The 26,659-nt window shown below is 46.2% G+C and overlaps 1 protein-coding gene across 1 annotated transcript; it reads left to right on the top strand.

The window, feature by feature from the left end:
- Window positions 1–2,267: 2,267 nt before the first annotated feature.
- Window positions 2,268–26,192, top strand: LOC307104568 (uncharacterized protein C13orf42; the record flags this gene model as incomplete). The annotated part of the gene is made up of 4 exons (XM_079779487.1): window positions 2,268–2,681; window positions 22,284–22,431; window positions 24,821–25,061; window positions 26,018–26,192. The coding sequence occupies 4 exons, from the start codon at window positions 2,268–2,270 to the stop codon at window positions 26,190–26,192; spliced, it is 978 nt and encodes a 325-aa protein (XP_079635613.1).
- Window positions 26,193–26,659: the final 467 nt, after the last annotated feature.

The following is a 26,659-nucleotide window of genomic DNA, read 5'->3' as shown; positions in this document are numbered from 1 at the left end:
CAATATGCTATGCAAATGGACCAACATGACATGGGATACACGTTGTTGAACGTTGTAATCTTACTCTTCATTAAATATTCAACACTGACGATTAGATCTCTTCCTTTTCTCAGCTTCCCTTCTTCCCCTGCATTCCCTCCTCCTTCATGCCTCTTCTCTATCTTAATGCCAATAGCACAGTAATAGTCAACATGCCACCGGGCGGGAGGGAAGTGATTAGGTGCTCGCCTGACTTCCAGCGGGAAGGGGTTGGAATGCCTGGCCCTGTGCCCTCTCAGCAGCAGGGCCATTCAGGACAACCAGGATCTCAGGAAACTCGGCATTATTAAGGCCGTGGGCTAACGGAGCCATTTCCAAGCTGGTCATTATTAAGGGCGGCACATCCCTGCCTGCGATCTCTACAAATACCCAGGATGAGAGGCCTGGGTGCAACACATTTGACTGGGACAGTAACTAGACAACCATATGCGGGGAGCTACAAAATAGAAGCAGTGATATTCATTGGAAGCCCACTGGCCATGCTGCTGAGAAACTGTGTGGCCACAGTTCCTGGGTTCCTCGGGGAGAAATTCTGCCAGCACTTGTCCTTCTGGGTGCTTAGGTATCGAGGCCACGTGAAGCCAGAGGAATGGGCTGGATGGAGGCCCTCCACGGAGAGCTTGCAGCAGTGGCTTTGCATGTCCAAAGACCCAGGGGGCCGTGAGGCCAGCTTCCCTTGAAGCTGGAGCATTGGTCCGAGGACTAGTTTCTCACTCATCTGATCTAGAATGTAGAAAAGCCTCTTAATCCCTGCAGGCTCACCTTCTTCATCTGTGAATTGAGGTTCAATAACCTTGGGTTTCTCTCCCAAGAAAGCCATACCGATTCAGTAAATTAATGCATGTGGGGATGCTTCATCAGCCCCAAAGCACTCTGCAAAGGTAAGGTGTAAATGCTTCCACATATTTGGGTCAGCTCACCGCGGTGTCTGGGAGAATGCCACAGACACAGGGCACTCAGGACAGAGGTATTTATAATGTCCTCTTATCGCTATATTCTCAAAGGAAGGTTATTGTTCCAGAACAGGATATAAACATTTTTTAATTTATTTTTTTAATCACAGACCTCTTTGAATATCTGATAAAACCACGGACACTTTCTCTCTCTCTCTCTCTTTCTCTCTCCCTCTTTAAAAAAAGAGCAAAAATAAACCATGCTAAAACATACATCCAATAACATTTCACATACAATTTCTGGGGCCTCATAGCCCACGCTGCATCCATCTCAGCTTAAGATAATGCCTGTGTGAGAGACTTACAGGCTTCAGCTCTTTGAGCAAAGAAATAGACTGTGTAGGAAAATGAGTGCAACAGTGATGCTTAGCATTTGCCTGAAAAAAAATTATAGAGGGGATATCTGGGAGATTCTAACCTATTCAAATGATGCTCTTGAAAAAATAGTCTGTGTCTGATCATAACTAGTCTATTTAGCTCAAGCTGAAAATAGCAGATCTGCCCTGAACATGTGCTACCCTCAGCTGACGGAGGCTTTTATGCAGAAAGTTGTGGTCCGGATACCTGAATCCTCCCATCTCCACAAAGGGCTGCTATCCAGTGACGGCTGAGAGATTTTGTTACGGCAGGTGAGGCGCCTGCAGGGCGCTCTGATGCCTGCTCAGACCCCAGCTTATCGGAGATCTGCAAGCCAACTGCCAATGGCCCTGGCTGTGTGCACCCTGGCCCAGCTCAGGGGACTGGATTTTACCTCAAGCAGCACACGGCTTTTGGCTGAGTGGCGTCCTTGCAAAGTGGGATTTCGTTTTGGATACAGGAGTTCAGGACCAGGGCTAGCTCAGCCAAGGTGGAAACGTGCAAATTTATACCAAGATCGAGTCAACTTGAGACCACATCCAGAAACGGAACAATGAAAAGGAAAGACAATAGTTAAGCAGGAAAAGCAATGTCACGCGTTCCCCATCCAGCTGGGGCCCTCGATGGAGGAGCACAGAGGGTATTTGCCCCAGACGGTGCTTAGAACCAGCCGGGCACTTGCTTTTAAGCTCAGAGGGCTCTCATTGCCTCCTGGGTTACTGGGTACAACGCCCACTCCCATGAGAGAGCCCCTGGGTGCCCGCCTGACTGAGCCCGCACTCGCTCCTCGGCTTCCCGCGACCAGAGGCCTCCTGGAAGGAGAGGACGGGAGGCCTGCATGCTGGCTCGCCCACCCCCAGCTAGATCGAGTGGCGGCGCAGGCAGCTGGAAGGCGCCCACGGGGAGAAACCGAGCACCATGCTCAGAAAGCTGCACTCGGTCTTTAACTCCAGGCCGCAGAGGAAGGCGGAGGTGGCCGAGAGCTCCTACTACGAGGGAGGCCCCCCGGTGCGGCTGATCCGCAGCAGCTCCATGTACGTGGTGGGGGACCACGGGGAGAAATTCAGCGAGTCTTTGAAGAAATACAAAAGCACCAGCAGCATGGACACCAGCCTGTACTACCTGCAGCAGGAGGGCGACCGGGCGTGGATGTACTCTCGCACCCAGGACTGTCTGCAGTACCTGCAGGAGCTGCTGGCCCTGCGGAAAAAGTACCTGAGCAGCCTCAACGACCTGAAGCCCCAGCGCGCCCACGGCTGCTCCTCCACCTCCTCCAAGGCCTCCAAGGGGGGGAAAAAGGCCCTCGGCCAGCCCGCCTCCAGGGAAATAAAGGTGAGTGCCTGAGTGCCGCTGAGAAGCGCAACTGAGAGGAGAGCAGTGTGGAAGCTGGCTCGTCCCGCACAGCTGAGTTAACGCGCACATTCCCAGCGGCGGCTCAGTCCTCCTGGGAGCTCTCCGGGGCCGCCCCGCAGCCTGGGGCAAGCGGCGAGTCGGGAGGGCTGGGCTGTGGCGGGGACGCCTGTCATTTGCCGCCCATTTCATGGATGAGATCATACTTGCATGGTGTTTGAGTGACAGCAAATCATTTCTCAACAAATGATTGCTGTTATTGCTATTACTGCAATCACCTCTAAGAGTCCCAGTGAAATGGTATGAACAAGATGTTTCGAATCTCTAGCTGCTCGGCCCCGTCTGAATCCAATAACTGGAGGCGTTGCCCCCTGGGGACCCGCACCCAGGCATTGTGGGACTTGGGCACAGCCACAGAGAGACGGCTTTGCTGGGCTTTGGAGGCCGCAGGCCACACAGACTGAGCAGGATCTACGTGGAAGAAATAACGTGCATTTATCTGGTCATTTTTTCCTGTCCCAGCCTTTGTGTGCAGTACCTTTCTTTGAGCATTTCAGTGATACCCAAAGACAAGGGGGTAGTGGCTCCCGAGTCTGACAGGACCCCCCTTTCTGTATTTCCTCAAATTTTGGCTTAACGCTCGAGGTGTGAGGCTGTTTTGTTATATATTTCCATCCATCGTTTTCCTGCGGGTGGGGCTCTGGGGGTTCGCAGCACGCCTGTCTTTCCCACGTCCTGGCTGGCTCCCAGCGTGCCCTGCGGGCCATGCAAGCCCCTTAATGTTGAGTGACTGATTGGCCCACTGTCAAACCTCCAGGCCTGGTCCATTCAACTGGTTTTAACTGTCTGCACTTTATCCCAGGTGGGAGCAGTTTAAATAACCAATGTAACTCCCAAAGTATGGCATGTTGGGGCCCATACAAAGGTCCTACTCCTAGGTCCGGGTACTGAGCCTGTGCCAGCTAGCTGTGGGTTTGTGGGCCAGTTCCCCGTTTGGGGGGCCACTTCTGATGACAGAGGGGGTTGCAGTGACTTCTGGACTCCCTTTCAGCTTGAATGTCCTGGGGTTCTAGGCTCTGGTTAGTGTCCCTCTGGGCACCACGCTTTCCTGCAGAATGGAGTCCTTTCTTTGTAGAATGGAGCTCCCTTCCTGGTCCGGCTGTCTGAAGGCGGAGAGAGGGTTAGAGGCAGAGCGAGCAGGAATGGCTGTGAGGAGGGCCACAGGCACAGTGCAGTGTATGATTTCCTCGGGAGCTGCCTCTTACCATGGTGTGACCAGAAAGAGTTTTAAAAAGGACTTCGAAGTCAGTCAGAACAAGGCCTGAATTTTAACTCTGTACCTACAAGTGGAAGCTGTGTGCCTTTGTCAAGTTGCGTTTCCGTCTCTGAGCTTCTGTTTCGGTAGTGCGCGTATGGAATGAGAGTCCACCTTGCGAAGGGGAAGCAAGATCCTGCCTGTGATCGGACCTGGCACATGCTCAGTAGCTCAGTGCTGACTGACTCAGGAATGTAAGGCGCAGCCTGTAGACAAGGGCTCTCCTCATCGCTCCTAAAGAAAGAGCTGTAGCTGGCGTCCTGAGAAACATCAGAAACATCGGTGCAGGCTGCCTGTCCTCGGAGGGCAGGCTAGCCAGGTGGTTTGTGCCTGCGTGGCTCTCTGCACAGCAGGGGCCCAGGGGCAGGGGCAGGGGCAGGGGCAGGGGCCCAGGAGAGCGCCTTCCTTCTGGAATGTTATTGTAGGAAATGATGTTCAAGGTTTAGGGAAAACAACGTATTTTTTCTTGACCCTCACTTATGTGAATTGTCTCCCCCAAATCATGTTTCAATCCTAACACCTCAGAAGGTGAACTATTTAAGGAAAAGGGTGATTACAGATGTAATTTAGTTAGTTAAGGTGGTGGCGAATTGTTCGGGTGGGTCCCTAATCCAACATCACTGGTGTCCTTATAAGAAGGGGAAATTGGTACACACACACACAGCAGGGAGAATGCTGTGTGAAGACCGTACTTACGCTACCACACGCCGGGGGAACGCCAGAGCTGGGAGCGGGGCCAGGGCCTCCCTCCCCAGCACTTTGAGAGAGCACAGCCCTGTTGACACCCTGGTCTCAGACTTCTGGCCTCCAGAACTGTGAGGGAATACATTTCTGTTGGTCTAAGCTGCCCAGTATGTGGTACTCTGTAGTAGCAGCCCTAGAAGATGAATACAGCCCTCTATAGAATCAGCCTTTTCTCTTCTCAAACATTAGCCTAACACATCTCTGTTTTAGCATTTATCATGTCCTACTGTGGTTGTTAGCTTGTGTAGCTCCCTTGGTGTACTGCGTGAGCTTGATGAAGCTAAAACAGTATCTTTGTCATTTTTCTAACCCAGAGCATAGTGGTGAGTACTTACTGGTCACATGCATGCTTTATAGATGAAAAGCCTGCTGTCTTTCATGCTGTAGATCATGGGCGAGCTGGCCTTCCTGTAGGGAGTGAGCAGTGTTCCCTGTGGTTCTGGACACCATGGTGAACCTTCCCTCCCTCCATCCCTCCCTCCCCAACTTCCCCTGTCTCTCTTCAGGGGGAAAAATAATGGCTTTAAAATGATTTTGTTTAAAACTCAGTAAGAATTAAATTTTAGATGTTGATCCAGTTTACCCAAACACACAAACAAAAGTTCTCTGTTTGGTACTCTGATGTTTTTCAAAGTATTCTGTACTAATTTTTAAATGTTGGTCATGACACACTAAATTGATTTTACAAGCCACTACTGGGGCAAGACTCAGAGTTTCTCACAGCCTGGAGTGAGGCATTCCAGCAGGTCCCGTTGAAATGCTGACGCATATCTAAGGAAGGCATGACGCACTAGGGTGCCAAGGCGTCCGTTAGCCTCACTCCCAGGAAATGCTGAGACCTGGAAGGGCACCTACATAGGGTGATGGAAGGAGGAAGTGAAGTGAGCCTGGGGTGGGGGTGGGAAGACCCCTGGGTTTGCATGACCATGACGGGTCCTGGCCAGGCCCTGGGCAATCTGCTCCTCCGTCAGAATAAGAGGGAATTACAAAAATGAATAAATCACACTTTTCGCAACATTTTAAAATCAAACCAAACATCTCATATCCGAGGAGCTGTGTGTCAGTGTTGGGCATGGGGTGCAATTTGGGACTCATTGTTTAAATGACCAAATGTTAGCATTTCCAACACAGAGCAAAATTCACGTGGAGGAAGGATGGCATGTTTGAATAGCCCTGGAACTTCTGAACCGATAGGGCAAGGCCACCAGATCCCCTGCCCTGGGCGCTGGGGTACGTCTGCCATCGAGGAGGAATAGTGGGGTCTCCTTCACACCCACCTCCCCTGCTCCTGTGCTGAAACCCGGGCACAATTAGGAACAATCAGCAGTCATTCCTGACTTCTAATCATCCTCCAAACCCGAGGTGTTGAGTACCAGCCCCACACTGCCGATGAAATAACTGGGGCTCAGAGACAGCAGGTGCTTTCTGTACAAGGAAGTAAGGCTGTGACCTGATGAAGAGGGAGCCAGCATCTATTGTGCCAGAACTCACACTCCTGTTCATGTATCCATGGCACCTTTCCATTGGAAAACATATTTGAGTTTGTGTAATATGCCAGGTGCATATTGAGTTTGTGTAATATGTCACCTCAGGATGAGATGAGGCTGCTTCATCCCGCACAGCGGGGCCAGCGGAGTCCCCCCCCTCACCCCGCACGGATTCCACGCTCTGGTGAAGCTCCCCCACGAGGCAGCATGGCCTGGGCATCTTTGTGCGGGAGAGACCTGGGCCAGAAGCACCACAGGAAGGCACGCTTTAGGCCCTCTCCTCTCCGCAATCCATGAGTAAAAACCCCACTCTCTTGACACCTTCTCTTCACATGGCTAACTCTGATTCCACTTTTACTCTTGGTCTCCCTAGCACTGAAATATTGAGTTTGTACTACCTACTCTTGCACAAGGAAGAAAGCTGGGGACAGCGTGAGCACTGCTGCAGCAGGAACTTGGTAAGGGGTCGGTACTGTGTCCTCAAATCATTTCAACAGAAATACGTCCACACTTCCCAACTCATTCTTCGAAGTATCCGAGTGAGCCGCACACCAGCAGAATAAGGTAGCAACAGAAGTTGGAAAATCAGGAGAAAAAATTCGTCAACAGAAAATAAAAATAATAAGCAGATCATGCAGCTAATTCAGCTGCTATAGATGAGCTTTGGATTTAACGCTGCACTTTCTGGAAGTTACAATAAAAAGAGAGCTGAACTCGTTTCAAAACTCTGACTATCTGAGAGGAAGAACCATACCCATTACTTAGGGAAAGTGAGATTTTCCCCAGATTTAAATCTCAAAATTCTCATATGAAACTTGATACAGGGAACCATGTGTGATGTGGCTGGTAATTCCCTCAATAATATTTTAGAAACAATTTTATCAATACATATATCATTAATTCATTCTTCACTCATCAACACGTGTTTATTGAGCATATACTATGTGTCAGGGACTATTCTAGATACTAGTGAGCAAGTCAAAGTCCCTGTCCGCATGGGTGATCCCCCTTGGGGAGAGTGAGGCAATGCACCGGTGCACAGGGTTCTGGTGGCACTGTCTCAGGGCCCTGCTGGGACAACCAGGGTGCGCATTGCACAGGTCTTAGTGGGGCCTAGGGAGTGGTACGGGGCTCTGCTGGTGCCTTCTGGACCCAGCAGAGAATTCAGATGCCAGAGGCATGGATGGATGACATACCCTCCCAAGATTTCGTCAAAATCCTCTGACTATGTAGCTTATCCTATGAAAGAAAAATGCCTGTAAAAATTAAAAAGTTGTCCTAGGGTGTTTTTTGCAATTCCCCTCTTCCCTCATCCCAGCATCTTGGAAAGACGTGACTGGCACCTGGCTGGCATTGGCCTCTGCATGTTTCTCCCTCACCTCTGGTTCCCCTGGTAATTTCATCATGATGCTGGGAGGGTCTGTGGGCTACCTCACTTTTCTCTTTTCACTGCTCCTCATGAGCATCACTTCTCTTAGCTAGGCTTTCTTTTCTTTTTAAATAACGGCTTTAATTCACATGCCATAAAACTTACTTGTTAAAGTGTATAATTAAGTGATTTTTAGTATATTCAGTGTTGTGCCACATCACTACTATATAATTCCAGACATTTTCATCACCCATTTTAGCTTACTTTTTCTTGTTGTAGAAAAATAAACATAATATAAAATTGACCACTTTAAACATAGCACTTCATGGTTTCTTAAATGAGTGCTTTTTAGTGTCTCCAGATTATGGGCAATTAAGTTCATCACAGTTAATGAATTCTTAAGAAATGAGGTGCTCTTCTTTGAATGATTTTATATAAATTTCTTTTAAATATAAATATATAGCTTTTCAGATTGTTAATTATCAGATAATAACCAGAATTCTTCATACTAGACTTCCTTGAACTTTTTCAAATTACCATTTATATAAACCCAAAATAATTCACCCAAAAGACTATTAAACCATCCTATATAATAAAAGCCTAATATGCTAAATGTCTGGTCATCTGGTTGGTCATTCAACCAATCAAATCGTAATATGCTAATGATATGCTAAGGCTGCTCAACTGCTTGCTATGATGTGCACTAACCACCAGGGGGCAGACGCTCTGATCAGTAGGTTAGCTTGCTGCTGGGGTCCTGCTTATTGGGACTGAGCAAGACGGGCCAGACACACCCTGGAACCCTCCCATGGTCCCTCTCCACTGGCCAACCTCCTGCAACTCTCCCCGGCCCTGATTGTGCACCAGTGTGGTCCCTCAGCCTGGCCTGTGCCCTCTCACAATCCAGGCTGAAGGACCCCCCCACTCCTCAAGTGCATGAATTTCATGCACCAGGCCCCTAGTAATTAATATATTATATTTTAGAATATTATATAAATATATATTTTTAGAATTTTACATAATATATTGGTAGTAAACTAGAAAATGAGTTCCTTAAGAGGTCATGGATGCTCTAAAAATAATTTATTTAGAAATTAGGAGAATCTATATAATAAAGAGCCAGGGTCATAATGACCTTTAGGACCAAAGGCTCAACCAGACCGGAAGTCAGTGCTGGGTTGCCGTGTTTAGGCAGGCAGGAAGAGGCTGCCGGTGCCCTGACCCAGCACTGACTGCCTAGGGGGCTATGGATCAGGCCTGGAGAGAGGCCTGCAGAGAGAGAGACAGGGTCTGATCCGTAGCCTCTGTGGTAGCCGTTGATCAGAACTTGCTTCTCTTTCTTTCCCGGCCTGGCCAACAGCCATGCCTCCATTTCTCTCCAGGCCTCCACTGGGGCTGCTAATCAGCCCCGCCTTTCTGATCAGGCCCCATTGATAGGCCCAGAGATGCTGACTAGCATAGAAACTGACCAATCAGAACCAAATCTGGATCAACTGTGAGGACCTAATGGCTGCCTAGGAAGTGGAGCTTTTGACGCTGACTGGCATAGAAACTGTCCAATCAGAACCAAATCTAGGTCAACTGTGAGGAGCCAATGGCTGCCTATGAGGTGGAGCTTTTGACGCTGACTGGCATAGAAACTGACCAATCAGAACCAAATGGCTGGCAGAGGAGGGCAGTTGGGGATGAGATCAGGCTGGCAGGGGAGGGCAGTTAGGGGTGATCAAGCAGTTAGGGGCAATCAGGCCAGCAGGGGAGAGCAGTTAGGGACGAGATCAGGCCGTCAGGGGAGGGCCATTGGGGGCAAATAGGCTGGCAGGGGACAAGATCAGGCCAGCAAGGGAGGGCAGTTAGGGGTGTTTAGGCAGGCAGGAAGAGGCAGTTAGGGGCAATCAGGCAGGCAGGCAGGTGAGTGGTTAGGAGCCAGTGGTCCCAGATTGTGAGAGGGATGTCTGACTGCCTGTTTAGGCCCGATCCCACATCAGGCCTAAACCGGCGGTCAGACATCCCCTGAGAGGTCCCCAATTGGAGTGGGTACAGGCTGGGCTGAGGGAACACACCCCCCCCCTCTGTGCATGAATTCCATGCACCGGGCCTCTAGTCTATATATATAAAAACCTAAGTGACTGAACAACCGAATGACCGGTGGCCTGATAGCTATGACATGCACTGACCACCAGGGGGCAGATGCTCAATGCAGGAGCTGCCTCCTGGTGGTCAGTGTGCTTCCACAGTGGGAGCGCCACTCAGCTGACCAATGGGCGCCAGACACAGGGCTCACAGCTGGCCGCTGCAGCCCGGAGTCCGCAGAGGAGCGTTAGAGAGCCTACTAAGTGGTGGTGGCAGGTGCAGTGGGGCTGGGATAAGCAGGAGCAGCAAGCAGGAATGGCAGGCGGCGTTGGACTGCTGGTTTTGGCCCGATTCCCACAGGCTATGCCGAGGGACCCTAAGGGCCTCTAGTGTTTCTATAAAAGGTTTGACAATTATTAATTTTTTAAAAATATAAAATAGTCTTTTAAAGTAAAAGACTTAAAATTTATTTTTATACTAGTGGCCCAGTGCACGAAATTCATGCACTGGGGGTGGGAGGGCATGTTCCTCAGCCTGGCCTGCACCCTCTCCAATCTGGGACCCCTCGAAGGATGTCCGACTGCCGGTTTACAGGGATTGGGCCTAAACTGTCAGTTGGACATCCCTCACACAATCCGGGACTGCTGGCTCCAGCTGCTCACCTGCCTGCCTGCCTGCCTGATTGCCCCTAACCACTCTGCCTACCGACCTGCTCGCCCCCAATTGCCCCCTGCCGCTGGCCTGCTTGCCCCCAAATGCCCCCCCACCAGCCTGATTGCCCCCAACTGCCCCCTCTGCTGGCCTGCTCACCCCCAACTACCCCCACCCCCCGCTGGCCTGCTTGCTCCCACCTTCCCTCCCCACTGGCCTACTCACCCCCAATTGCCCCCCTGCTGGCCTGCTCACTCCAAACTGCCCCCCTCCCCGCTGTCCTGATCACCTCCAACTGACCCCCACTGATGGCCTGCTCACCCCCAATGGCCCCTGCCGTCCCATCCTGGCCTGATCACCCCCCAGCGACCCAAGGTCCCAGCCCCTCCTTTTTTTCTTTTTTCTTTTTTTTTCAGCGCCTCCTTGAGTGGAGGCCAGGGCCAGCTGGAAGCAAGTATCTAGGATTTATTTATTTTCTATAATTGAAACTGTGTAGCCTTGAGTGGAGGCCAGAGCTGGCCAGGGCAGGTGGAAAGCTTGGCTTCCTCCATCGCTGGGGGCAACCCAAGCCTCCTGCTTGCTCCAGCTCCGTGGCCGCCGCCATTTTTGTTGGGATTTATTTATCTTCTATAATTGAAACTTTGTAGCCTTGAGCAGAGACCAGGGCCAGCCAGGAAGCTTGGCTTCCTCCATCTCCGGGGGCAACCCAAGCCTCCTGCTTGCTCCAGCTCTATGGCTGGCTGAAAGCTTGGTTGGGTTAATTTGCATACTCGCTCCCAATTGGCTGGTGGGCATGACTTGGTGTAGCAGAGTGATGGTTAATTTGCATGTTTCTCTTTTATTAGTGTAGATTAACCATTTAAATAATTTCAAAGTGTACACTTCAGTGGCATTAAGTACATACACAATGTGGTGTAGCCCACCCCATTTCCAGAACTTTTCATCATCCCAAAGAGAAATTCCATATCCATTAAATAGTAACTCCCCACTTTCCCTACCCCCATCCCTCTAACAGGTAAGCTCTAGTCTACGTTCTGTCTCTATGACTTTGCCGATTCTAGGAACCTCATATAAGTGGAGTCATACTGTGACTGGCTTTTCTCACCTAAAGTAATATTTTCAAGGTTCGCCCATGTTGTAGCATGTGTCAGAACTTCCTTCCACTGTATGACTGACCAGTTTGGGTATTGATGGGAAGTAAAGAGGACATATTCCAGATTGTGCTCTGACTGACCAATGCTCACGAGGACAGCTCCTCCTATTTTAAGGCCAGGTGAACCGGTCAACAGCCAGCATCCTCCTGCAAGAACTGGACCACATAAGAGAAGAGCCTCAGGGAGGCTGGCCATGGAGCCAGGGCTGGCCCAGGGAGGCAGTCTGGGGTTGGCTGCGGTGCCCCATGGAACATTGCCCAGATGGTTTGGCCCAGACATTTTTTGAGGCCAGGTTACCAGTCTCCTGTGGATCATCTGGTTCTGAGCAGCTTGGATTCCTAATTTGTCTGCCTGGATGAACTAGCTGCAAAATGTATACCCCTCGCTGCACCACCACCTCACCCTCCCGCTGCTCCAACTAAAGAAATTCACCTGCTACGTTTTACTTTTTATTTATTTTTTTAAAATATATTTTATTGATTTTAGAGAGGAATGGAGAGGGAGAGAGAGATAGAAACATCAATGATGAGAAAGGAGGAAATATTGCTTGTCTGCCTCCTGCATGCCCCCTACTGGGGATCAAGCCCACAACCCAGGCATGTGCCCTTGGCTGGAATCAAACCTGGGACCCTTCAGTCCGCAGGACGACACTCTATCCACTGAGCCAAACCAGCTAGGGCTCACCTGCTACGTTTTAAAAGAATCAGTGGAATTCTGGAAAATGCCTGACAAAAGTGATTGATTTTTATTTAAAGTAGTTTTATTCTGCAATAGTTAGCTTTCAGAATAAATTTTTTATAGACGCCACTCAATCTTATTTCGTGAAATAAGACCATGTCAACAGCAAATAGAAGATTCTTCTCCTCTATGGCAGGAGAGTCTGAATTCAACCTAATTAGCCATATATAATTGCATATGGGAAGGGAAGCAGGTTCTGGATCTGTTTACATGGCTGAGAAATATTTTTCAGATCTGATGGGGAGACTTTATGCAAACACGGTGATATTAAAATGCAGGCTTTCTTGAGCATCAGTTACTGGATGGGGGTGGAGTCTCTATCCCGTGGTCTATGGTTTGCAGAACTGAAAGGCAGTAAACATTCAATATGAGCTGCAAAGAATATTTCATTATGCTTGGGAGAGCTTTTCACAAGATGACAGACAGTATAAGAATGATTGATAACAGAGTATTTAATTCCTGTAGCCCCTCTCAGACCAGTAGGTGGGTGATTATATTTTCTAATCTATCTTCCAGGCACCTGCTGGAAGCAATATTTCCTCCTCCCTTATTCCTCGCCATCACATTCTGGTCACCTGGCTGACTTCCTGTCTTTTTTAGGCAGCAGAAAAGCACTTCCCCAGGAAGTCATTTCTCACAGTCACACTCTAATTCAGTGGATTTCCCTCCTCCCTGTGTCTGAGCCCCAACTCAGCCCTCAGCACCCAGCACTCAGTACTCAGCACACAGCACTGTAATGGTCAGTTCATTTGCTATTTCTGCTACTGGTCATCAGTTCATTGTGTGGAGGCACCTTGTCTTATTTATTTTTTTATCTCCAACCTCTAGCAAGGCTCCGGGCACATAGTAGATGTTCAATAAACCAATAATCTGAGAATCTCCAACTATAATCTAAGAAGGAAACTTACAAAGTTTGTTGGAAAGATCTGGAAAAATAATAGGTCTGTGGTTCCCAGTGAGTGGAAAATTATCTTTTGTTTTTAATGGAGTAAAATACAGTTTGAGTATATTCATATGCAATCAGATCCTGATAATTAAAACATCCAGTCTATAATGGATCAGAGCTCACCATTCAAAGGACACTTTTTTAGTTAAACATTTTTTTCTAATGATAAAGTTGCATTTCTTCATTAAGTAAAATTTGTAAAATACAGAAGAAAATAAAAATAACTTAGAAACCTATCATCCAGAGATAATAACTATAAAATATATAGGTATATTTTATTTCAATCATTTATTTTCTGTATTTTTGCATATATGTATATTAGAATTGTCAGATAAAATAAAGGATGGCTATTTAAGTTTGAATTTCAGATAAACAATAGATCTTTTAAGTATAATTATGTCCATGCCATATTCGGTATATATTTATACTAAAAAATTATTCATTGTTTATGTGAAATTGAATTGCCATTCTATATTTTTATTTGCTAATTTTGGCCATCCTAATGTATGTATATGTATGAATTGACTAAATTTGGTCCATACCATATACTTTTTATAATTCCTTTTTCAGTTAGTATTTTATATTGTCGGTTCATTCCCATCTCATTAACTAGTTTTTGAAAACTCAAGTTTTAATGGCAAAAATTGTAACAGTTTACAGTGTTTAAACAGTTGTTAAAAATTATAAGTACACTAGAGGCCCAGTGCACGAAATTCGTGCATGGGGTGTGTGTCCCTCAGCCCAGCCTGCACCCTCTCCAATCTGGGACCCCTCGAGGGATGTCTGACTGCCCATTTAGGCCCGATCCTACTGGGCCTAAATGGGCAGTCAGACATCCCTCTCACAATCCAGGACTGCTGGCTCCCAACTGCTTGCCTGCCTGCCTTCCTGATTGCCCCAAACCGCTTCTGCCTGCCAGCCTGATCACCCCCTAACCACTCCCCTGCCAGTTTGATTGATGTCTAACTGCTCCCCTGCCAGCCTGATTGCCCCAAACTGCCCTCCCCTTCAGGCCTGGTCACCCCTAACTGTCCTCCACTGTAGGCCTGGTCCCCCCCAACTGCCCTCCCCTGCAGGCCTGGTCCCCCCAACTGCTCTCCCCTGCAGGCCTGGATCCCCCCCAACTGCCCTTCCCTGCAGGTCCAGTCGCCCCCAACTTCCCTCCTCTGCTGGCCTGGTCACCCCTAACTGCCCTCCCCTGCAGACTTGGTCACCCCCAACTCCCCTCCCTTGCAGTCCTGGTCCCTCCCAACTGCTCTCTCCTGCTGGCCATCTTGTGGTGGCCATCTTGTGTCCACATGGGGGCAGCCATCTTTGACCACATGGGGGCAGCCATCTTGTGTGTTGGATTGACGGTCACTTTGCATATTACTCTTTTATTAGATAGGATAGAGGCCTGGTGCACAGGTGGGGGCCGGCTGGTTTGCCCTGAAGGGTGTCTCGGATCAGGGTGGGGGTTCCCTTGGAGCGTGGGGCAGCCTGAGCGAGGGGCCTGTGGTGGTTTGCAGTCTGGCCACGCCCCCCAGTGACCCAAGCGGAGGCCCTGGTATCTGGGATTTATTTATCTTCTATAATTGAAACTTTGTAGCCTTGAGCGAAGGCCAGGGTTGGCCAGGAAGCTTGGCTTCCTCCATTGCCAGAGAAACCCAAGCCTCCTGCTTGCTCCGTGGCCGCAGCCATCTTGGTTGGGTTAATTTGCATACTCACTCCTGATTGGCTTGTGGGCATAGCAGAGGTACAGTCAATTTGCATATTTCTCTTTTATTAGTGTAGATACATCTTACTCTATGTCTATAGGGCATTTTTAGCAGTGAATCCTGGAAGTGTGATTAATGGATAAAGAATAAAAGGTCAATTATTTTTAAAGATTCTTCTTCATATTGCTTTCATAAATACTTTAAAATTTACACTTTTATCAACAGTGTGTTAGAAAGTCCTCTTTTTTAATTTTAAAAATTATATTTATTGGGGTAACATAAAATTATATAGGCTTCAAGTGTACAATTCTATGCTACATCATCTGTTTATTGCATTGTGTGCCCACCACCTGAAGTCACATTTTCCTCTGTCACCATATATTTGACCCCCTTTACACTTTCAACTTCCTCCACCTTCCTTCTCTCTAGTAACCATCATACTATTGTCTGTGTCTGAGTTTGTTTTTATTTGTATTGTTTCTTCATTAGTTGATTTCAGTTTTACATTCCACATATGAGTGAAATTATAAGGTTCTTGACTTTTTCCATTTGAATTATTTTGCTTAGCATGATATTCTCAAGATCCATTCATTTGTCACAAATGAGAAAGCCCTTCATATTACTCTTTATTAACACCAAGTATCGTCATTAATTTTAAAAGTTTATTGATATAACTGCATTATTTTATGTGCTTTTCTTTGATTATTGCTTGAGCAAAGAATGACCCTTTTATTTTATTAAACCAATTTCTTATAAATGGATTGTCCATTTATTTCTTTGGAAATTTTCTTTCGGCTCTATTAAGGATTTATTATTTACTTATGTAAAATGTTTTTATACTAAGTATATGAATACATTGTCTGCCATGTATGTTAAAAATACTCTAAGTTATTATGTATCTTTTAATTTAATTTGATATATTTGAAGTACAAATACTACTGATGTTTATGTAGTCAAATTATCAATTTTTGTCTTTGATAGTTCTTCCATTACTCTCATGCTTAGAAAGTCCTTCTATGCCTCAAAGTCAATTGCATATTAGCCATTTTTCTCCATTTTTAATAGTTCCATGAAAATAAAACATCCTAATTCTTTTGTCTATCAGCAATTTATTTTGACATGTAGTGGGAAGTGAGAATTCAAATTGAATTTTTCCCAAGTAGCAAAGTTTTCCAACACCATTTATTGACAAATCTATCCCTTCTCTTTATTGGATTGTGATGTTTCACTTATTGGATGTAAAGATTTTATACTATGTTTCAAGAATGTTAATTCAATTCTATCAGTTTTGCTTCTAACGGTTTGATAAATGATAAAAAAAATTTCACTCAGTGTTTTGTTGAAGTGAAATGACCATTTAGATGATATTTAAGAAGCGGAGTTACCAGGTACTAACAACAACAAAATGACCTGAAGATTATAAAGCTGGGAGATAAAAGACTAAGCCTATCAGCCTGTGAGTTTAGAACCTCTAATACCAAAGACTGAAGGTGTGCAGCTATGCTTCAAAATGATTGTAATGTTTTGTTATGACAGGTAATACCCAGGCTTAGTTATACTAGAGTTTGTGACAAACTTCTCCCTTCTTTTTTATCTTTTTGAGCTGATTTTTTCAGCTCCATTATCTGCTTCACTGATTTTCAACCCCCTCAGCTGTGGCCAGTCTACCACTTAGCTTATCCATTGAAACTTTGTATGTGGGTATGTGTATGTGTGTATTTAAGTTTCAGTGATTATATCTTTTACCAAGTTATTTCTCATATCTACAATTCTTGTTTCATTAACTCACATTTCCTCCCCCCCCCCAAACTCCTATTCAACTATGGATACATATTTTCTTAGGTGTTCTAAATAAAAGGGATAAGGTACTAGTAAATATCTATTTGTACTTGGCCTTGAAAGTCTATCCAAAGGATGGTAGAAGGCAAAATAAATGAATTAGTCAGAGCTTTCAAGGTTTGTCCTTAAAAGCTTCTTTTAATGATATTAAATTGCTTGTGAATACATTTAAGCTGTTTTGCCTTTCACTTCACCCAGCTGATCCAAGAGAAAATGATCTCTTCAATCCACGCTATCTCAATTATATTGACATTCAGATTTCCAGGTATTATTAGTTCAAGAGAGTATTATCAGTACTCCATAAAGATAAGGAGTGCAGCACAGCCAGTTTGGTTCAGTTGGTTGGGCGTGGTTCCGTGCACCAAGAAGTTGCCAGTTTGATTCCTGTCAGGGCACATTTCCCGGGTGGCAGGCTAGATCCCCAGTAGGGGCATGCGGGCGTAGGGGGCAGCCCATCAATTATGTTTCTCTCTCATCCATGTTTCCTATCTCTCTCTTCCTCTCCTTCTCTCTCTCTAAAAATCAATAAAAACATATTTTTAAAGAAATATAAGAAATACAGAGTTCTCAAAATTTGCCACGTTAAATCCAAAGGTATACATTAACAACATGCAAACTGGTTGGAAAATGTAAACATTAGGTAATGGCATGTATACAACATACATTCTTTCACTCAACAAATATTTAATACTCCATACCAGCCATCAAAATAGGTGCTTGACATTCATAGATGATATGTTAATTCATCTGCCCTGACACGGCCCATACTATAATTGAAGCTGCAATTCTCAGCATCACTCTCTGCACCACACTGGTGTGTTGGGGTTCCTTGGACGAGAAAGAGGTAGACGTGCAACCAAGAATGTTGGGAGTATGTGTGCTGGACAACTTGTCTCATGCGTACAAGGGCTGGCAGTGAGAATTGATCAGCAGAGTATTTTCTGTGAGTGTTATTTGCCAAAGCTCTCTCAAAGAAGAGGTTACGCACCACTGGTCTTCTTGGGGCTATGAAGGTATCCGCTTACATGGAGCAGGACACGAGCATGGAGGAAAGGCGCCTGGGACTGTTTGCTACAATGAGTCAGTTGGCCCTCTGAAAAGGTGAGGAAGGTTGCCAAGTAGGAGAGGGGAGAAGGAGGCTAGGTGTTCAGTGGTGTTCCTCTTGGCTTTGGGTGGGTTTAGAATGTCCCCCTACCCTACCCTCTGAAAAAAAATATTGCTGTTTACAACTGGAAGTTTATTTTGTAGTAACCAAATCTCTTGCAAACAAATACTGACAGATCCCAGAAGAAAACAGATTGGAGAAGGCCAGGTACCCAGAGGTCAAGTGAAACCAGCAGGATAGCAGCTGATACGAAATGCAGAAAAATACCATAAACTGCTTTGGGGGGCTCAGAAGTTAACATGAGAAGTAAGTGGAGTAAGGTTTGGAAAAGTGCAAAGATTTCCATCTGGGCAAAGTAATCTGAGACGCAGGCCTAGAGTGAGGGAGGCTTGGAAAAAGATAACCCTAAGGCCACCGAAGGTGAAATGTGAAAGGCAAACTGGAGTGGAGTCGGCAATGCAATACAGATGCTTTCAGAGAAAGTTCCTTCCCCGTGGGGCTGCTGTGGGGCTGATGAAGCAACATGAGCTCTGTGAAACTCAGGCCTCACCAGGGGCAACAGGCTGCAGGCCGCATTACACGCAGCCTTTCCAAAGGAGTCTTTAAAACGTTCCGGCTAGAAAAAGTCAAGTTCGAAGGGAAGCAATACACTTTTACCTGGAGTTCTGAGTTCAGCAAGGGAGGACTATTTTGGATCTCACCAGGGGTCTTGATCACTGACCTCCCATTTTATACCACAACCTCTTTGTAAAGTAGATTTTCCTGTCATATTAGCCTGGGCCCTGAACCTTGAGCCTCAGTTGATGCAGTCATTGTGCTAGTGGTATCTGTGAGTGTTGACCAAGAGAATGTCCTTGTAGAGGTGAGAAAAGGCCATGGGAGCTATGGGAAGGTGGAAGAAGCTAGATTCAGCCATGGGTCCCTCCCCCATCCTGGATCCCTCTCCCATCTTGGGTCCCTCCCCCATGCCTGGGTCTCTCCTCCATGCCCGGATCTCTATTGAGTGGTGGTTCTTAACTGCTGTGCATTGGAATAACTTGATTATTTAAAGTAATTGGTCTGGGAAAGGGCCAGGTATAGCTATTCTTTAAGAGCTCCCAGGAGATCCTGATGTCTAGCTGGGATTGGGCTGGACTGTCACAGAGTCACCCTGACAGGGTTAAGAGGGAGGCATCCCTTCACTGCCTCCCAGGCCCTGCACTTAGACCTGGTCAAGGGCTGGTGCTTTCATTTACAGGGAAGGAAGGCAGGACTAAGTAAGGAAGGGAAGCAATTATTTATTCATTTACATGTATGTATGTCCCTACCTCATTTCATGAAGGGCTTGGAGGGAACTGCTTACACAGGTATGTATGGGCAAGCCACAAATAATGTAACCAGAGTGTCCCAATATCTCACTCTCCAGCCAGGCCGGGATCCAAAAGCTCTTAATAGAAACAAATTTTGTAATGTTAATGTACTGCATGACTCAACAGAGACCCCAGAAGCGGGACCTAGATAATGGGACTCTTCAGTGTTGTCGAAGGAGCTTGTCAGTGTCTCCAGCTGTGCCCAGGAAGGCAATCTCTACTCAGCATAGCAGAAAGGGCAAGGCATGGGAGAGAGATCTGAGTCTTGAATCCTAAAGCTTGAAGTTTTGGAAACAACCAACATGTTTGAATATTTGGAATAACTAACAAGTGTGTAGCTGAAAGGGCCTGTCCATCAGTGTTGACAGAGAGTTCAGTGGCTAAAGTGGTTTATTTTTTAATTTGTGAGGATGTTCGGGAGATTCATAAGAGGCCACAATAAAGGGCTTATGTTAAATTAACTAATGGTAGTGTGCTTGTTGTTTTCTAGGCCTTTGGTAGTTAAAACACCAAAGAGTCTCTTCTAAACCCTTCTAAGTGAAAGTAACTGCTTTGGGCTGCTCTTAGCTGATTGCCAGAGTCTACTTCCTGGAGACGTTGAGGAATGAGCAGCTTACATCAATTGTAGTTGACCCAGATGAAAAAGAATGTGATGCCCACATGCAAGAATGAGACCCTTGTATTAAGCCAAACACTGATGGTAGTTGCTACTGGAGACTTTGAGACATCTTCGTGCAGAGATGGATTTTGAGATGCAAAAACCTATGCACCTGGCATTCCTCTTAAGTAATATTCATTCTTCCTTTGCGGCCCAGTCCAGATGTGTGGCTTTCTTCAATCTTTGTTTCTCTCTCTTCCACTTCACAAAAACAATCTCTGAAATGTTATGTGGAATGGTAGAATTAGGAAAGTGGTCGCCATGGAGAAGAAGCTGTCTCAACCAAGTCTTTTTTTTTTTTTTTTACATTCAGTATTATTTGTATTAATTTCAGGTGTGCAGCATAGTGGTTAGACAATCATATACTTTATGAAGTGATCCCTCTGATATTCTCAGTACCCACCTGACACCATACATACTTAATACAATTATTGACTATATTCTCTATGCTGTTACTTTATTTTACATCCTTATGACTATTTTGTAACTGTCAACTTGTACTTAATCCCTTCACCTTTTCACCCAGTCTGGTAATAATCAGTCTGTTTTTTTGTATCTATGAGCCTGTTTCTGTTATGTTTGTTCATTTATATTGTTCTTTAGATGCCACATATAAGTGAAATCATATGGTATTTATCTTTCTCTGACTGACTTATTTCACTTAGCATAATACTTTGTAGGTCCATCCATGCTGTTGCAAATTATGAGGTTTCATTCTTTTTATGGCTGAGTAATATTCCATTGTTATATGTACCACTGCTTTTTAATTCACTTGCCTATTGATGGGCACTTGGGTTGTTTCCATATCTTGGCTATAGTAAATAATGCTGTGATGAACCTCGGGGTGTACCTATTCTTTCAAATTAGTGATTTGGGTTTCTTCAGATATATATCACAGAAGTGGAATTGCTGGGTCATATCAGCCAAGTTTTGGTAGATGAGTGGGAGTCAGCCAGATGAGACAACCAAGGCAGAGGGACCAACAAGAAAAACCACAGGGAGGATAAAAGAATATTGATTGCCTATATTGATGATCCCTCCTGTCATCCGACTGCAGGGAGGATGCCTGGTGGCCTGGCCTGCTGTGTGCATAGAGACTTTCTAACAGTCCATCAGTCCCGCACCCCTCTCCCAGCCCTTGTTGTGTCTGGTGTTGTCAAGTCTGGAGCATTTTCAGTTCCCAAGGTTCAAAATGCCCCCTCCTCAGCTGCTTCCCCACCCAGGAAGCTCTGGAAGGCCAGGCCCTCTGCTCTACTACATCAATGACCCTCCTTCCACTGCTTGCCAACTGCTAGGCGCTTTTGGAAATCTGTCTTTTGCTGATGGCCTCTCGCTGTTCTCTTTGTCATTGGAGTTTCTGCTTTCTCCCCTCCTTGCTTTCATTTTAGTGGGCTCTTTGAAGAGGGAAGGATGACTTCATTTGGATGGCTTTCCACTTTGAACAAAAATGATTTAGGTGTATATTGTGGTTCTTCAATATTTTCTGTTAAGAAAAAAATTCTTGATTTAAAAATGTTTTCTAATAGTACGAAATACATACATTTCACCAAAATCTTGTACATACATTTCCCAACATGCTAGTCTGGAATTAAATCATATGTATTTTTAATACCATCCCACTTCCAAAGTGCCCATATAAAACAAAAGAACTCTACACCTCCACACATGGTCAAAATAGCCCAGGGTAACACATATTGTCCCGTTTGAGTTCTCTATTTCCTAAATTCCTCAGGGAACTCTTCACTGGTTCATGCATTGATTCTTGTGCTGTCAGCTCTCCATTGAAGTTTACTGTGGTGCTTGAACTTCCATGATGTCAGTCACTTGTGACCCTTGGTGGGCTGTTGGGATGATGAATAAGATCCTGGAGGAGAAGGAAGCAGGACAGAGCCCAGACCCCAGTTAGGCACTCAGAGTATTTTTATTAACTACTATATATTTTATTTCTTAGACTTTTTGAACAATGGTACTAATTTTTCTTCAATTTATTCCATGAATTGGGCCCAATTTTGTTCACTTTAGGCACTGACAATTTTTAGGGATTAGTTCCAACATATCTTGTCCTCTCTTTCCTGCTGTGAGCATCTCATCACCTACCTAAGGAACTGTATCATTGCCTAATTGGGTGTTTATCAGCAAGGAAGGCCAAAGGAAAACTGAGAGTTTCGTCTAATGGTTAATAACCATCTGTGACCGAGAGAGGCAGTTCTTTTCATCCTTCCTCTCTCCCTCCTTGAGGTAATTGGAAATCCATTGACTTAGAGCAATGCAGGTGTGGAGTATCTACCTTCCTCCCACAGAGTACTTATCCAAATTTCCCTTCTAAGCCCTGAAGGTTTATAACTCCACACACATTTAGTTTCAGCAATATTTAATTCTATTTGGCGGTTATGACTGACCTGTGTGAGGGCGCTGTGAGGTTGGCTCAAGCAACTCTCTCTCCTCCCCTTCGCCTGTAGCAGAAAGCAACCCCCAAGAAATACTCGCAGTTCAGCGCGGACGTGGCAGAGGCCATCGCCTTCTTTGACTCCATCATTGCAGAGCTGGATACAGAGAAACGGCCACGGACTGCCGAGACAGACCCCCCAAACGAAGATGTGGACTTTGATGGTGAGTGCCATCCCTGGGGGCAGCAGGTGGGTGGGTTGTAGTCTCTGAAGAGGACTTATCAGATGGGCTATCAGGAATCCTACCTCCCCGTTACAGGGAAACTCACATCTGCCAGCCAGAGCCTGGCCCTGAGCTTGGACTGCTCTTGGGTGTGCCTTGCTTTAGTTGTCTCTGCTGCCGCTGCCTCAGCCTGCCCCTTTAACACTTGAGATCATATTTGGGCAAAAACTCCTTTCCTGTGGTCCATTGCCACAGCTGAGACAGGGTGACACTTTTGTAAGAGCCCATGAGCTAACGTAATAGAAAAATGATTAAAGGAAGGCGTTAGATGGGAGTTGCTGTTAAATGGGTATAGAGTTTCAGTTTTGCAAGATGAAAAGATTCTGGAGATCTGTCACTTAACAATGCAAATATACTCAACATTACTAAACTGTACACTAAAACATGGTTAAAGTGGTCAATTTTACGTTATTTGTATTTTACTACAATTTTTTAAAAAAAAGAAAGGAAAGAGGGCAAACAAATTATATTTGAAAATTCAGCTTCTGACCCTCTCTGAGCTGGCGTGGCCATGGGGCAGCACCAGCTGTTAGACACAACGCTGACCCTTCACCCACTTTGTCACCCCTCTGCACCCCTCCCCCCAGCACTACCTCTGTGGCCCTCATGAGCCCCCACGCCTCGAGGATGTGTAAGGCAAGAGAGGGCATGTGACAGGGGGTAGGGAGGCTGGGGGAAGGTCAATGGGGAAAAAAAGGAGATATATGTACTACTAAATGTAATACTTTAAACAATAATAAATAAATAAATAAATAAATAAAAGAGAGGGCCAGGGTGCTTGTCCAGGCCTAGCATGGAGCCTGGAGAGGGAGCTAGGTGAGGACTGCGGGTGACACTTTTCTCCCTGTCTAGGTATGTCACGGCTCTCTGCTGGTGGAGAGCAAAGAATTCAACCATGTATATGAGTTGAGCCCACTTTTAAATTCCATTACTCCACTGTCAGTTTTTTAATCTTTGACTTGCCTCCCATCAGGTAATTAATGATGGTTTTATTTAGGGCTCACCGAGATATCAACTTTCGGCACTAATACTAAATTCTTCTTAATTATTTAATGATCAAAATATTACATTCTTGTTGTTCTGGCCTTGATTGATTTTAATCTGTGAGGTTTCTGTTCTCACTGAGTTCTGTGGAATTTCCCAGGTTACTCCTGCTCTCCAAGCTCACTGTACCCTGCAGGGCAGCTGTCTGCCCTCCTCTCTCACAAGCCCCATCAGTCCCTGACAAAGACCGGCCCACTCCCCAGGAGTCAAAGCTAGGAATGCAGGACATTGGTGAGAGGACAACAAAACCCACCGAGGATACAAATGTCATCTTCATAGTTGTTTTGAAAATGGCTTTATGGTTTTTCTCTGATAACCACAGTAGCATATTGTAAATCAAAAGAGTACTAGTAAACAACACATCAAAGCGTAAAGAAGAAAGTAAAGAATATGATCTGAAATACTATCACCCAGAGATAGTAATTACTATTAACATTTTGGTGTATGTCTTTTCAAAAAGGTTTTAAGCAAAAATACAGACTCACTTGATTTTTTTAAAACAAAAATAGGATCTCTTTGCTATTTTGTCATCTTCTCTTTTCATCTAAGAATTTACAATACAACATTGGCATCTTTCCAAGTTAGTAAATATAAACCTATGTTCTTATTTTTATACGTTTTTTTAAAATTGATTTTATTTTTTTATTATTATTTTTTAAAATATATTTTATTGATTTTTTACAGAGAGGAAGGGAGAGGGATAGATAGTTAGAAACATCGATGAGAGAGAAACATCGATTAGCTGCCTCCTGCACACCCCCCACTGGGGATGTGCCCGCAACCAAGGTACATGCCCTTGACCGGAATCGAACCCGGGACCTTTCAGTCCGCAGGCCGACGCTCTATCCACTGAGCCAAACCGGTTTCGGCTAAAATTGATTTTAGAGAGAGGGAGAAAGAAAGAGGAGGGAGAGAGAGAGAGAAACATTGATGATAAATTTCAATCAGCTGCCTCCTGCATGCCCCATACTGGGGACTGAGCCCCCAACCCAGGCTTGTGCCCTGTTTGGGAATCAAACCAGCGAACTCTTGGTTCAATCAACTGAGCTGCACCCTCCAGGGCTGTATGTTCTTATTTTTGATTGACATACAATTTCCCATTGTATTCCTGCACCATAATTGCAGTCAAATCAGCCCCTTTGCTTGGTTCTCCAGTCCTTCCTAGGAACTCACTGCTGTGTATATGCGTTTGTTTTAAGTTCTCACTCCTGTTCACGCTCTCTGTTGCCTCTGCTCCTCCCGATGGTGAGTCCTCCTTTCCAGGGCCCCTGTTTCTCTCTTCCAGTGGCCACCAGCTCCCGGGAGCACAGCTTGCACTCCAACTGGATCCTGCGGGTGCCGCGCCGGCACTCTGAGCACATGGCTGTGCACACCATACACACGACAGACGGCCAGTTCCGAAAAAGCACGGAGCGCAGGACCATTGGCACTCAGAGGAGACTGGAGAGGCACCCCATTTACTTGCCCAAGGCTGTGGAAGGGGCATTCAGCACTTTGAAATTTAAGCCCAAAGCCTGCAAAAAAGAGTAAGTGCTTGGGCCACAGAGTATAACCAAATGTCTTCATGTCCTCCAGACTCTTGGGATGGTTTTTAAGGTGCCTTGAGCCCCCATCCTATGTGCTAAAAATTGTTCTTGTGTATTTTTTATTTTTTTGGATGGAAGTCTTAGTTTAAAAATGTTTTCTATTATATACACTAGCCTGGTTCACTGTTGTCACCACTCCAAACTGTTGCTTCAGCTCTGGATCCATCTCCCTTTCCTTCTGGCCTACTTAGTCCTCCTGCTCTGTGCCATCCCCTTTCCTTGTTTCCCCTAAATGCCACAGACACACTGCGTACTGCACACTTTCAATGGGAGTTTGGGGTTGAAGAGGGCATAGCACCAAGCTGGAACCAACATCAAACCGATTAGATGCCCCTGCCTTAGAAAGGCATTGGCCAGGCTCAGGTGGGGAACTGCTTGCTGGCTGGACCCCTCTTGCCAACATTTCTCAACCTCCCTCTCTCCAGGTCCTTCTCTCCCAAGACCAGTGACCATCTCTAGCCCAAAATTCCTGTGACCTACTCATTGAGAGCAGTAAGTGCTCTCTTGTTCTGGCCAACCCAGGCCACACTGGGGAACCCCACCTTAGGGTTCCATCTACACTCATCCACCTGTTTTTCTTTGTTTTTACAAGAGCTATTCAACTCTGGTGGATTCAGGGGTTTCTAAATAACATTTTCCTCCCATAATAATGAACCATGTACAGAACATATCAAAACCGAGGCCCAGCCCTCATCACCCACCTTTCTCCTTAAGCCCAGCCCGAGGTCCAGCTGAGGTCCATCCACAGTCCCCATAAGAACACTGCTTTGTCCTCCACAAGGCCCAGCACTGGGGGAGTATCTAGTGGCCTCCACTGGAGGGCTAAAGCAGAGCATCCCTTCTCTGTGCAGCTGGCCAAGCCCAACGTAACCTCCCTGCTGCCTTCCTCCCTCCAGCCTGGGGAGCTCCAGACGGATCCTCTTCAACTTCTCCAGAGAAGACATGGAATGGGATGCGGAGCTCTTTGCGCTGGAGACGCTGGCCTCTCCCGGGGAGGACTACTTCGAGACAGAAAACCCCAAAGGACAGTGGCTGCTTCGAGAGCGACTCTGGGAGCGGACAGTGCCCTGACTCCCTAGGCCCTTTGGCCTGGCTCAGGGTGGGTCTGTGAGAAGCTGTCTGCTTTCAGCACAGAATGGGGCGATTGGTAGAGTTAAAAACAGGAACGGTAACAAAGTCAAGTCCATGAGCACACTGCTGGTGCCCAGTTAGTGCCAATTGTACCACAGCCTCCCAGAGGACTTGCTTTGCAGACGTTGGGAGCTGGTCTTTCCCTACACAGGCCGGCTAGCTGGTAGTGGCAGCCTGGCTGGTCTTGAACAGCAGAAGGAATGGAAGGCCTTCAGTGGGAGAGTCCAGGCTCACTCCCTGGCCTGCCCTGGCCTGTTCTGGCTTTCCATGCATCTGTCCAAGTGGCTGCTAGTGTCATGCTTTGTACAGGAATTAATCTCACCCAGGGATTTCTGGGCCAACGTTTTCAAAGAGGAAGTTTCTCTACGAGGCTCAGATACACTCTGGGTATGCACTGAGATTGCCTT

This window comes from Cnephaeus nilssonii (assembly GCF_951640355.1).
Source record: "Cnephaeus nilssonii genome assembly, chromosome: 8".
NCBI classification, from domain to species: domain Eukaryota; kingdom Metazoa; phylum Chordata; class Mammalia; order Chiroptera; family Vespertilionidae; genus Cnephaeus; species Cnephaeus nilssonii.
The sequence above is the reverse complement of the archived record's forward strand: the minus strand, read 5'-3'. Positions and strand labels throughout refer to the sequence as shown.